The sequence below is a fragment of the Varanus komodoensis genome, unplaced genomic scaffold (genome assembly GCF_004798865.1).
Source record: "Varanus komodoensis strain SLA01 unplaced genomic scaffold, ASM479886v1 scaffold175, whole genome shotgun sequence".
Classification (NCBI taxonomy): domain Eukaryota; kingdom Metazoa; phylum Chordata; class Lepidosauria; order Squamata; family Varanidae; genus Varanus; species Varanus komodoensis.
The window spans coordinates 40,139-53,303 of record NW_025335517.1 but is presented as its reverse complement, the minus strand read 5'-3'; the positions used below and the strand labels follow the sequence as shown (position 1 = coordinate 53,303).

Genomic DNA, 13,165 nt, shown 5'->3' with positions numbered 1-13,165 from the left:
ATAAAGTTAGTTTTAAATTAAGGCAGCAGGGTTCAGTAATACAGCTTCTACATAAACATGTTTCAGAAATACAGTGTGCTCATACTAAGAAAGGCCTGACCAATACAGATGTAATCATTTGTTGGAGGTTTCAATGATTAAAGATGATGCCAGTCACTTTTTACAGTCACTTGATACATTAATTTACCACACTGAAGAAAGGGTGGGCACTGAAGTATGAGATGTGCCAAGAACATTTTTCTGATCACAAGAATATGGATTTAGACAACCAGTAAAATATGGTTTTTGGAGGGCTGTTTGAAGAAAAGGGAGATTGTCATTGCTTCTGTTGTGCATGCATCTGTAGAAAACTATAGACGTTGACATACAGCATCTCCAGATTTGCTTAGATGAATAAAGAAACTGACGGACATATTCATATTACTATAATTGCATTGCTTTAATGGTAGTTTAAATTTTGCTAAGAATGGGTACTTGTAATTCATTTTTATTTTCTTCAATTTTGACAATTCAGAAATGTGCTTGTTAGCATATAAATTTAATCTATAATTGAAAGCACTAAAGTGAAAATTGTTATTCATTGTTTTATTCAGACTTCCTTTTTCCAGCCATGTATTCCACCTTGGATTAATTTTAAAAAGATCCAAGTGATACTCTGATTCCCTATTGAATCAATTCTATCAGAGCAAGTTCTGATGTGATATTTTGTTTGAAGTTACAAATGTAAAGCTACTCCCCCTCCCCCATGCACTGGAATTAGAAACTACATGCTAAAATTAACTGAACCAATTAGTTCTTGTTCAGTATAAATATAGCAGCATTTATAGCTCCATATGATCCATGGAGCTAGGTTTTTTATAATTTTGGAATCAAAGCGTACTGATAATTTTCTAGTGACAAAGTTATGAAACAATCGATCCATCCACTAGACTGAGAAAACACACCCTGCTTTCCATAGGCTTGGTGGTACATCATATGGAAGATTGACCTGAGTGATCCAGGTGTTAAAGTTTGCCAAAAATCTTTCTGAATTGTCTTTCGGTGTACAAGACACTTACAGCCTAGTATAAGTGGAAATTGCATTAATAATAATGACCATATAAGTTTCTGTCGCAAAAAGCATTCAGTTACCCCTATCCAGAGCTCTGGATGATTTCTCAAGTTCCCATGAAGCATTTGCTTAAGCAGGCAGTCCGGTTCACGTTATTGGAGAGACAGTATAATGAGGATGAAATGATGAATATGAAGGCGGCCACTTCAAACTTTGACGTGAATAGGGCACTGTGTGGCTGAGGTTCATCATCTGACCACTATACTCTCCTCATATGCAGCAAATCACTATGTTGGCGGCTGCATTGGCACTGTAAGTTGTTTAACGTTGGAGCTGAAAAAATCAAGTAAAAATGTGCCAAGTAGAAAATTCATATGTCATATGTAAGAAGCTGATGCAGAATTGCATTTGTTGATAATGGAACCTAATCTGAACTCTTAATCTTTAGTAAGACACTAATAGAAAATTATAGTGAATGTTCTTCCTTCCCATGATTCTAAGACTAAAATGTTATTTTACCCTGCTGAAAAGAACTGAGCACCTTCAGTACTATAATTTAAAGCTGAGTCATTGAGTAACTTCCACAATGTATCAGTATCTTTAATTACTTATATTTTGTTTTCTCCAATGAGTTCTCTTTATTTTCCACTAATTAGTTCTTTATCATGACTAGCAACACAGTGGGGGCATCCAACAAGAAAGGAGAGTGTTGATGTCAGAAATATGTGGATTTTATTTATGTGAATTTTTAAAGTTATATATTAACTTTATCATGGAGGTCCAAATCATTTTGGCAGCCTGATTCCGTGCATGTTTAACTTGCAATAAATCTCACTGAGTTTCATGGAACTTGCTTCAAAGTTAATTAATGTACATGGAATTGCAATTTTATGCATGTGTGATCTTTAATAATACAGGGATTAATTTTGATTTCAAAGCAAGCATGTTTCTTGCATGTATTGCTCCTGTGACATGTTCTTTCGGGTTAGTGCTAGAAAATCACCTTTAATTATCAGGAACAATAGAAGGTTCCTGGAAATTGCATTGGCTCACACCTTGTCTGGTCATTAAAAAAAATGAGTAAGTTGCTAGGAAGCTGTAGTCCAGGGAGGGGAAACTGAAGCTTCCAAAAGTCCCTGAAGTGTATTGTCAGCTCCTGCAAACATGTCCAGTGATGGAAATTGTGGTTCTACAAAATCAGGAAGTCTCCCAAGTTCTGCATCCCTACTCCAGTATGTATAATGGATTCCCTCTAGAGGCAAGGTACTATTTCAGGCTGTCAGTGCCTTGCACATTGTAGTATGGGGTTGGATGTTTCTGCTATAGATCAGGGCTTTCACATGGGTTTGGTCAGTTTCTCATGGAGGCAAGGCAGAAGAAGATTAGCACTATAGAGAGTTCCAAAAAGGGGATTGAAACTGGACAGGGTCTGTTTGTTGCTTCAGCAAGGGGAGGAGCAAGAGTGATGTTTAAATAAGTATGTGCTTGTGTTTAGGCTGGTGGGGCTCAATCTTCATACTGACTGAGATGTCATTTAAAAAGGCCTGTCCTGTTTCAGCAATCGCAGGCTATGACAACATGGGAGTAGCTATGGCATGCTGGTGTCCTTACATCCTGAGTCTGAAGATAGTGATGTGATGCTGTCTGGATGCAGGGACTCTGTTTGCTATTTTTCTGGAAAACTCGCTCTGTGCATTGCCTTTCCATAGCAGAGCCCTCACAAAGAATCATTAACTCTGGAGTATCTTTGGAGGATCCTCTTGAGGATGAGGATCTGAAGGCCAGGTTTATGACAGTATTTTTTTCATAGCATCCCTAATGAACAGCTGCCATATCCCAGGACAATAGATTTGCCCTGATAAACTATCAAGGCAGATCAGGTATCAGTTTTATAATTTTACCTACATCTTGTTTTAGTTTAGGAGAACAGTACTTTCATAGTCACAGTTTTATAGAATCAGTTTTGCTAAGTGGTTGCCGAGAGTTTTCCTCCTACAATAACTGCCAGTGTTCAGTGTGACAGGGTATAGGCTTGACACATTTATAACTTGTGGAGATAGGACTTGGAGGGCAAACTGATTTAAGAATTATTTTTAAAACTGATATTCATATTTTTATTTATTTACTTCTGCTTATATCTTATTCAACATTAACAAAAAAATGCCAGGGTGAGAAACAACCAGCAACAATACTAAAAACAGCCAGCACTAAACAGCCAATACTAAAAACCATATTAAAAACAATACTAAAATACTAAGAAATTACCCCATCCCTGAAAAATAAATCAACAGATAATCATCAGAGAAAACACATTTTCAACAATAAATCTGTCCTGGAGACTAACCACTCACAAATGCCTCTGTATTATATACTTATTTGAATGTAAATTTATTTTGCAATACTAACTTATGTCAATATGTAAGTTATATATTTTTACTTTTCAAGGTTCAAAAAGTCAGAAACATGTTCTAAGACCAGAATCACTTGAAGGGACAGATGAGGAAGATCCTGTCACTGCTCTGGAATGGGACCCTCTGTCAACAGATTATCTTCTGGTTGCAAATTTGCACAATGGAATCCGTCTTGTTGATTCAGAGTCTCTCTCTTGTATCACAGTCTTTCATTTTCCTAGTGCAGCAGCATCTGTTCAGTGCTTAGCTTGGGTTCCTAGTGCTCCTGGAATGTTTATCACAGGAGGTAAAAAAAGATCTTAACACACTGCTTTATTAGATAGTGAGATACATGATAAAGAGAGCACAATTTAGGGAACAAATAATGCCAATTTGATTACTGTGTAGTATGTTCAGTATGTAAGCAGCAAGAACAAGGACAGACTAAATATTTTAAGAGGGGCAGAAAAGATTTCCTAGAACTATCACTGCTCTCAAACTGTATGCACATTTCTCTGTCTTGAGGCAGATTCTATGTGGAAGGTTCAGTTTGAATGGGGAAGGAGAAGTTCGCTTAGGTATGATTAGCAGCATGTGTAAACATGGTTGGTTGTTCAAAATTTACATGAATATATCTCTCCTAACACCTGATGGTTCACCGGATGCATAAGAGAAATTGATGGGAATACAAATTCACCAAATCAATATTTGATTTTTTGGTGTGTGTTTCAAAATTCTAGCTGTGAAATCAAACTTGCTAGGCAAAGCTCATATATGCCTTTGCCTGTAATACTTCACAAAACAGGGCATTTTTCTTGGTCTATTTCTACTTATTTTTGCTCGATAGTTTGCTTTTGTGCTTATCTTTGTCTTGTATAACAACAACATGTCCTAACTAGCTAAGTAGGCTGCCATTGTTAGTTTCTTGAATTGGTGGTCTATCTTTATTTTGATATTCAAAAAAGAAATGGATTTTTTCTTTTTAATACAGATTCTCAAGTTGGTGTGTTGCGTGTTTGGAATGTATCACGAACAACACCAATAGATAATTTTAAACTGAAGAAAACAGGTTTTCATGGTTTTCATGTTCTTTGCTCTCCTCCTAAAAAAAAAAGTAAGTATATACTTTTAATTTTGTTATTATTTCCTGTCTAGAAAAAATATGTGCTGAATCAGTGAACCTAATTCTGGGTTTGCTCTTTTAAACTGTTAGTACTTAAATATAATCAGGATCTTTTAAAAGCTGCATTTCTTTTAAAACACCAAATTGTTTCCTGAAAGGTTGTTTGTTTTCTACATAAAAAGCATTCCTTCTTGGAATCATGGGAAAACATTTTTAGTTCTCATTTTAGTGAAAAATGCATCCAACTTAAGAAGATGGTACATCTTTACATGCAGATAAATGATGCCTTACAAACAGTTTTAAAAGGTCATTGGTCCTTGAGTGATGCATTCTATCCATTTTCCTCCATCTGTAATTTTTTCACCACTTTGCAATCTGTTTTGCATGCCCTTTTGCTTGCCTGCACAACACTGTTTCACAAGCTAGGAATATGGCAGTATTTCCTGTCCGTTCAAAGCTACGTAGCACATGGAAGCAGTGCCCTGTTCTTCACATCTGCAAGAGGAGCTGTCCTGCCTTCTTGTTGCTCCTAAACTGAAACTACTGGGCGAAGCCATATGAATCCTTTCTTGGACTTATAAAACTGCATTAGGGCAGCTGAAGACCACAGTACAAGTGTCATAAATTGTAAAAATGTGTGTTGGGCCATGTTTTTTGTTACCTAGATAGCAGCTAAGAGGAAGCCTGAGGAGCCTTAAACAGTTGAGGTGGGAATGGGTTCCTTTCTTTGTCATGGTTGTCTCTCAGAAACATCTATTTGCATTTCAAAAGAAGTCTGACAGGCAAATTTGTTTACTGTTCTAGAATACTAACTCAGCTTATTGCTGGCATGTTGAAGTCTACTAATGAATCTTTCCCTCCTAATTATTCCCACTGGCCATTTCTTGCATCATTTCGTACCACCTTGGATTTTGTCAACATTACTCTGTAATCAACCTTTGTTTCCAAAGCCTTGATTGATATCTGAATCAGTTTTAAATATATAGTACTGACATGAGATAACTCGTTAGTAGTAGATACAGTGACATTTTAAGAAAAATCAAACAGTATGTAGTCTACAGTATTAGACTGCATAGATTTTACAGAAGCTGGCTATACTGGCAATGTGCAGCACAATTTTTCATTGCACCCGCTGCAGAGGATGCTACTAATGGAAAAGAGAATTAATTACTTCTGGTCTGTCAGAATCACATAGCATATGTCACCAAATTGGACTTGGGGCTTATGAAAATGTGGTAATAAACTGTTCTAACTTAACTGGTTTGCTGGTATAATATAGTGGGTTCAGTGCATGAACTAGAACTGAAATAGTTCAGCTATGAACATAGTAAATTGTTTTAAGAAAGGAGTGATTGTTTTAGGCTTGGTGTCCCTGTCTGAGAAGGAGAGAATACCACCACCACCAAAGGATGGGTGTAAGGATTAATAGGAAATGTAGAAAGTGCTTTGACTACTTGGAGAAGTATATAAATACCAATCCCTCTTGTCACAAAGTTCTTGTAAGTGTTATCACCATGCCTATGACTGCATGCAATCAGTTAAAGGGAAACATGTTTTAATGCAGTGCACACATCCAAACCTGCAGGAGTTGTGCTCACATACTCTGTTTTTGAAAGCAAACCTTAAATAACTTAAGAGTTTAAGTACCAAGTAAGGGCGCCTATAGTAAGTAAGGGTCCCTTCCTCCTTGGTGACTATCATTACTTACCCACTGTTTGTTAAAACATGAGGAATTATTAAAATAAAACCAATCAAAAACTCTGAAAATATATGTTCTTATATAAAACCTTTTAAACTACCAGTGGCTCTTTAACTACAAGTGGACAATGCTGGGTTTTTTTAAAAAAAACTAAGGTACAACATAGACAGTATACTAATATCTTTTATCTTTTTAATTCAGCATTTTGTTCACAGTCTCCTTCTAAAAATCATCACTTGTCATCTACAAGTGAGGCTGCTCCACCTCCAACTCTAACCCAAAACCAGGCATTTTCTCTTCCTCCTGGGCATGCTGTCTGCTGTTTTATGGATGGAGGAGTGGGACTTTATGACATGGGGGCCAAGAAGTGGGATTTTCTTAGGGATCTGGTATGCCTACTTTCACTTCTAATCTTTTGACTAAGGTTCAGTTCACATATTTGTAATTTTCAAGTGATAACTCCTGATTATCCCTGTGAATCTATAGAAAAGTATATGATCTGGGCCTTCAACAGATATAGCTTCTAATGGTAGTATATATGATCAAGGCAGCACTTCTTACAGCTTATCTGTTTTGTTCATTATATAGGGCATGTGTTAAGTTCTCCATTTGCATTCATCCCTTAAGTTGGAAGGAGAGCATGAAATGAGAGGATTTTTAAAAGTTATGAAACAGCCCTAACAATTAACAGTCCAGTAAAGATAACAAAATGCATGCAAATTTTGAAATTTGCCCCCATTGACAAGATGGCCTTATTAAAGGGTGGACAGGGGTGCTGCATGTCAGTAGCCTGTGGGATACTCAGAGTCCATATCTAATTCTTGAAACCTATTTCCAGTGCATGGAAGAGTCCATGCTGCGGACAAAACAGGAAGCACCCATGGAAAGTGCAAAATGCTCTCAGTCATGGCACCCTGATGCCAGTAATAGCCAATATGTAGAAATAAATAATGAACGGGGAGTGGTGCTGCATAATAACCTTTTGGTCACACCGAATCATACAGCCTTATCTCAGGGAGAAGGGCCTCTTCAACATGGTCCCCAGCCTTCTTATACCTGTCAACACATTTGGGAATTTGTGAAACTGCTGTGGGAGCCACCATAAAATGTGGAGCTTTTTTGCCTACGGCCACCAGCATCCTTTGGTTCTCTACTTCATGTATGTCACTTCCTTCAACTGGTATCTGTTACTAGCTCTAGGATGCAGGAGAGAGTGGGAACATTGAACCTAGGCACATGTCAAGGCAGAGCAGGGATTAAGCAAGTAAGCATATGCAAATTTCAAGGCAGATAAGTGAGGCGGATTAGTAAAAAGTATGCACGTTTTATAGAGCAGCAGTTAAAATGATGAGAAAATTTAATGCCAGAGTAGTAAAACTGAGGGGTAAATGCAAAAGATAAGGCAGTAGTTTTGTGCAAGTGTGTTCAGGACACTTTCCACTGTCCCTTCAAGTTTTTTATGACAAAAAAGTCATCCCAATGTACAAGGTGCAGAGCAGGGATGAGGAAGAATGGAACAATCAAGAGGAGTGGCAAGGGTTTTTCCCTGTTCCTGATGACTGAATTTTTAGCCATTTGTGAGAAGTCATGATAAAATAGCCTTGGCACATTTAGTTCTTAAAAACAACTTACCATGCAAACTAGGTCATGGACTCTCTGCCCTTGTACCCTCCTCTCTGTTAGAAAGGTTGAGCATAAATCAAAGGCATAATAAAATATGCTGTGTTGGTTTTAGGTGCGTGAAGTTTGCTTTAATTGCTCCTAGTTTCAACTGATTTTTCTTCTTGCATGTTAATTATATGTGAAATTTTGTTTGTGACGTGCCTTGAAATGCTCTTTAGAGGGTGAACAGCAGTCTAGAAAATTTTAAAGTACATTTTTGTTCTTTTAAGTAAAGAAAACTTTCGTATAAATATCCGCAGATTTTTTTTACCATCAGCTAATTAAAAGGCTAAAAGGAGGTTTTATAATGGAACTTACCTCTGTTCTAGGGTCATGTTGAAACCATTTTTGATTGCAAATTCAAACCTGATAATCCTGACCTTCTAGCTACAGCATCATTTGATGGAACAATAAAAGTGTGGGATATAAATACTCTAACAGCTGTCTATACTTCTCCTGGTAATGAGGGAGTAATATATTCCCTTTCATGGGCTCCGGGTAAGGATATTTTACTTCATTTTCCATATAGTAGAGAGAATTCTTGCCTTCACATTGTTATGATTTTCTAACAGATAGTCCTGTTAACTATTTGATGCATCATCATCATCATCCTGGTTTTATGTTACAGAAGTCTTTCTTTTGCTTGATTGTGAAAGGTAATGTGTTTTCCTTGCTGCAAGAAGTGGCAGGAAAACTTTTCAAAAGTGTGATGTGTAGGCTTGCAGGAATGGGGAAAAGAAGTGAAATATAATACTTTGATCCAAAATGAATATGTGGTACCAGTTGATTTGTTTTTATAGTATTACTTCTAATTTTGAAAGAGTGGGGAAAGTGCTTGCTGAAATCTAGGAAGCCCAAAGACATCTTTCCAGACAGAGAGAATAGGTATACAAATGACAAATGCAGTCAGTGTAATAAGTATAAGTAATGTACATTAGAACAAAAGGTCCCAGTTTCAATATAAGTTGATGGGATCTGAGCTAACAATGACTGAGTAAGAAACAGATCAGGGGATATGGTTGAATAGCTTCATGAAAATATTGATGCATTGTGTAGCTGCTGTGAGTAAGGCAAATTCTATGTTAGGAATAGCTAGGAAAGGTATTGAAAATAAAGCTGCCAATATCATGCTCTCCTTATACAGATTTATGGTGCAACCACACTTAGAACACTGTGTACAGTTCTGTCACCTAACCTAAAAAATGGTGTTATAGTCTTTGAAAAAGTGCTGAAAAAGGCAAGTAAAATGATCAAGGGCCTGGAATATATGACATCTGGAATTGTTTAGCTATAAAAATAAGCAGAGCTTTGAGGAGGCTTTTTCTGAAAGTGTATGAAAGGTTTCAAGTAGGGAGAGCGAAAGCACCCATCAAGACTAGCCTTTGAATTTAGGAAAGTCTGCTTTAAATATATTGCCTCTTTTGAATGTTTGGAATAAGAAAGCAAGGATAAATGTGTATAACATTCCTTTGCATCCGTTTATTCAATGAACTATTTTTCTGAAGGAGACTTGAACTGCATAGCTGGTGCAACTTCCAGAAATGGTGCTTTCATCTGGGATGTCCCACGGGGCAAAATGATAACCCGTTTTAATGAGGTAAGATAAGCATAAGTTCTTATAAAATGAGGCTATAACTTCCACTAAAGCCCGTGCTAAGAAATGTTCTGCCAGTTATCAACTTGCAGCCTATTTCTGTTAATTTTAAAAGATAGCTGCAAAGCCTCAGCTAAAACCTGTTAACTGTTAGTAAGCATTTTCCCCACTTTTGCAGTTTTTGGAGTAACCCTGTGAAAGTGGATAAAATTATGCACCAATGAATTTAATAAATGGAGTTGAAACAACTTCCTCTTGATAAATGAATATGTAGTGAAAAAAATTACCCCTCACACATACATGCATGCCTCATCCTGGAGAACATTTCAGTCCCCATAAAAATAAACATTAATAAAAATGGAGCTTTGCTGTTGCTCTCTATGGGGACTTCATTATAATATTTCATTGAAAAGAAGAGATCTACAAACAATGTCCTTCAGTGCCAAAAATAAAAAGTTCCAGAGATGTTCAAATGTGTTTTGATCTATTATTTTCTTCAGTTGTCTGGTGTTTTCAAAGGCTTATGAGAAAAAATAAGTACAGAGGCTTATACACACATGTGCATGCCCATGCACGCACACATGTGTACTCACACTTTACAAGCCTCTTCAATTGTATTTGGTTATTACTCTTATGTCATTATCTAAGCTTTGTGGTAAACCATCATGCTACTTGAAGTAGCGATAGAATATTGGAATGCATTCACTTTCTGGTTTTTCTGATTTCTTGCCTGTCACATTCTATATATTATGTGACATAGAGACTGCATCCTATCATTACATATTGTGAGAGGGTGTGTGTGTGTGTGTGTGTGCACTAAACTCCAAGACTAGTAGAAAATATGAATTAATTCTGCTATGAAAGGGTGGGGGTATCTTATAGACCAAAGAAAAAGGGGTGAATTATTTCTTATTGATAGGTATTTTACATTTTTTGAAGCATGGGAAGAATGGAATCTTCTGTATTGCATGGAGTCATAAAGATTCGAAGAGGATAGCAACTTGCAGTGGTGATGGATTCTGGTGAGTGTTATTTAGAAGGCATCTGCGCTGTTACACATAATCCAATGAAGTAATACTTTATCAAAATGTTTACCTGGAAGAATATGCATTGTTAAGACATATTGACATGGAGTAGCATGCTCCAGGGACAGGACTTGCTCATTTTTCTACAAAAATACTTTATGACACTTTAATACCTAATGCTGGATTGCATTTCTCAGCATAAAGCTACAGAATGGTTGATGTTATTCTTGTGACATGAATGTGCCTTTCCATAAAAAACCAGAGAATGCTTCAGTAGTGGTAGTATGTATGCAATGCGAAAAAGTGATAGGCTTCAGCTTCCCAGCACTTGCCTATTTTTATGTGTACCAAAATGTGAAATCATAACATCTATGAGTTTCAAGAAGAACTGATATTAGCATTGAAGCAAGAAAAGTTCTCCAACCTCATATCAAATCTTAAAACAAATTGGTCTTAATAAACTGTCAGCTATCTAAAGTTACCTTACATAGTGATTCTAATCATTATCCCTTCCTTCATTATGGAGAAGCTTATAGACGAGTGATGGTGAACCTTTTAGAGACCAAGTGTCCAAACTGCAACCCAAAACCCACTTATTTATCGCGAAGTGCCAACACTGCAATAAAACCTTTAAACTGAGGGTTTAGTTTAGAAAAAACAACTTGCCGCCAGTCCAAGCAAATATATATATGTCCCGAGTAGTGCACTGACTGGCCATGCGAAAGCTTGGACGAGTCGCGGCTAATGACGTGTGGCATCTGAGGTCATTGCCTGGCACTGCTGCTTCATTGCGAGCATGCACATGGCCCCTATGTGCGCTGTAATCCGATGCTCGGATGCTGCAACGACTTGGCTCACATGCCAACAGAGAGGGCTTGTGTACCCGCTGTGGCATGTGTGCCATAGGTACGCTACCACTGGCCTAACCTTACCGTGGTACACTTCCCAAGACCTAATATAGGGGTAAAGTTCCATTGAAAATAATGTGATTTTGAAAAAACCTTCCTTGAGCAGCTTTTTCTGCACTGCTCATCATTTCTGCCCATTCTAAGCACATTCCAACCATCAAAATCGTGCCTGGACACCTCATTTTTCCTACCCTAACCCTACCCAGGTGCACACCCCTAACCCTTATATGGACTAAATTTCCTTTAAAAAGAGGACGAGTTTGAAAAAGCCTTCCTTGAGCAGCTTTTTTACGCTGCTCATAATTTCTGCCCATTCTAAACACATTCCAACCATCAAAATCATGCCAGGTCACCCTATTTTTCTAACCCTAATCCAGAGTTGGTGAACCTTTTAGAGACTGCGTGCCCAAACTGCATCCCAAAACCCACTTATTTATCGCAAAGTGCCAACACTGCAAGAAAACCTTTAAACTGAGGGTTTAGTTTAGAAAAAACAACTTGCCGCCAGTCCAAGCAAATATATATATGTCCCGAGTAGTGCACTGACTGGCCATGCGAAAGCTTGGACGAGTCACGGCTAATGATGTGCGGCTTGTGACCTCATTGCCTGGCACCGCTACTTCATTCCGAGCATGTGCATGGCCCCTATGTGCGCTGTAATCCGATGCTCGGATGCTGGGGCGACTTGGCTCACGTGCTGACAGGGCTCTGATAAAGTCTTTCTTAAGTAGCTTTTTCTGTGCTGCTCATCATTTCTGCCTATTCTGAACACATTCCAACCATCAAAATCGTGCCTGGACACCTCATTTTTCCAACCCTAACCTTACTCCAGTGCACTCCCCTAACCTTAATATAGGCTAAATTTCCATTAAAAAGAGGGCGATTTTTAAAAAGTCTTCCTTGAGTAGCTCTTTCTCTGCACTGTTCATCATTTCTGCCCATTCTAAACACATTCCAACCATCTAAATCATGCCAGGTCACCTTGTTTTTCCGAACCTAACCCAGAGTTTGTGAACCTTTTAGATACCAATTTTCCAAACTGCCACCGAAAACCCACTTATTTACCGCAAAGTGCCAACACTGCAATAAAACCTGAAAACTGAGGTTGTAGTTTTGAAAAAACAACTCGCAGCCAGTCCAAGCAAATACATACATGTCCTCGGAAGTGCACTGACCTGCTATGTGAAAGCTCGGACGAGTCACGGCTACTGAGTCGCGCCTTGTGACATCATTACCTGGCACCGCTACTCCTTTCTGAACATGCACACGACCACTATGTACGCTGTTATCCGATGCTCGGCTCCTGAGGCGATGCTGGCGTGACTTTGCTCACATGCTCTGTGTGCCCGCTGTGGCCCGTTTGCCATAGGTTAGCCACCACTGTTAAAGACTTTATGCAGTCTCTTGTTTGTGCTTCCAGGGTACTGCATAAGGGAATGCTACATATTGCAGGAATTTTGAGCGTATGGCAACCTCCTTGGTAGCTTATGAATATAAAATTGCAATTTTTTGAGGAAATTGAAAAGAGTTTTCCAAATGTGCAATATTACTTAAATTATTAGCTGTCCAAATCACTGTATTTCTTTATAAGGGAACTGTTTAAATATTTTTAAATTCTGTAGAAAGAAACATCCACTGCTAGCAATCCTCACCCTATCATTCCTATGCTTTGTACTGATTAAATTTGTAGGGAGGGTTTAGCAACTTGTGGCC

At 38.0% G+C, this 13,165-nt stretch overlaps 1 protein-coding gene across 1 annotated transcript in view; it reads left to right on the top strand.

Moving 5' to 3' along the window:
- LOC123021707 (WD repeat-containing protein 17-like) overlaps nucleotides 1–13,165 on the top strand; it is a 48,563-nt gene that overhangs the window by 8,765 nt on the left and 26,633 nt on the right. The window contains exons 5-10 of the mRNA XM_044426727.1: nucleotides 3,497–3,748; nucleotides 4,433–4,555; nucleotides 6,465–6,652; nucleotides 8,255–8,423; nucleotides 9,431–9,522; nucleotides 10,459–10,541. Of these exons, the coding sequence (XP_044282662.1) occupies nucleotides 3,497–3,748; nucleotides 4,433–4,555; nucleotides 6,465–6,652; nucleotides 8,255–8,423; nucleotides 9,431–9,522; nucleotides 10,459–10,541 (907 nt within the window). The remainder of the gene's footprint in view (nucleotides 1–3,496; nucleotides 3,749–4,432; nucleotides 4,556–6,464; nucleotides 6,653–8,254; nucleotides 8,424–9,430; nucleotides 9,523–10,458; nucleotides 10,542–13,165) is intronic.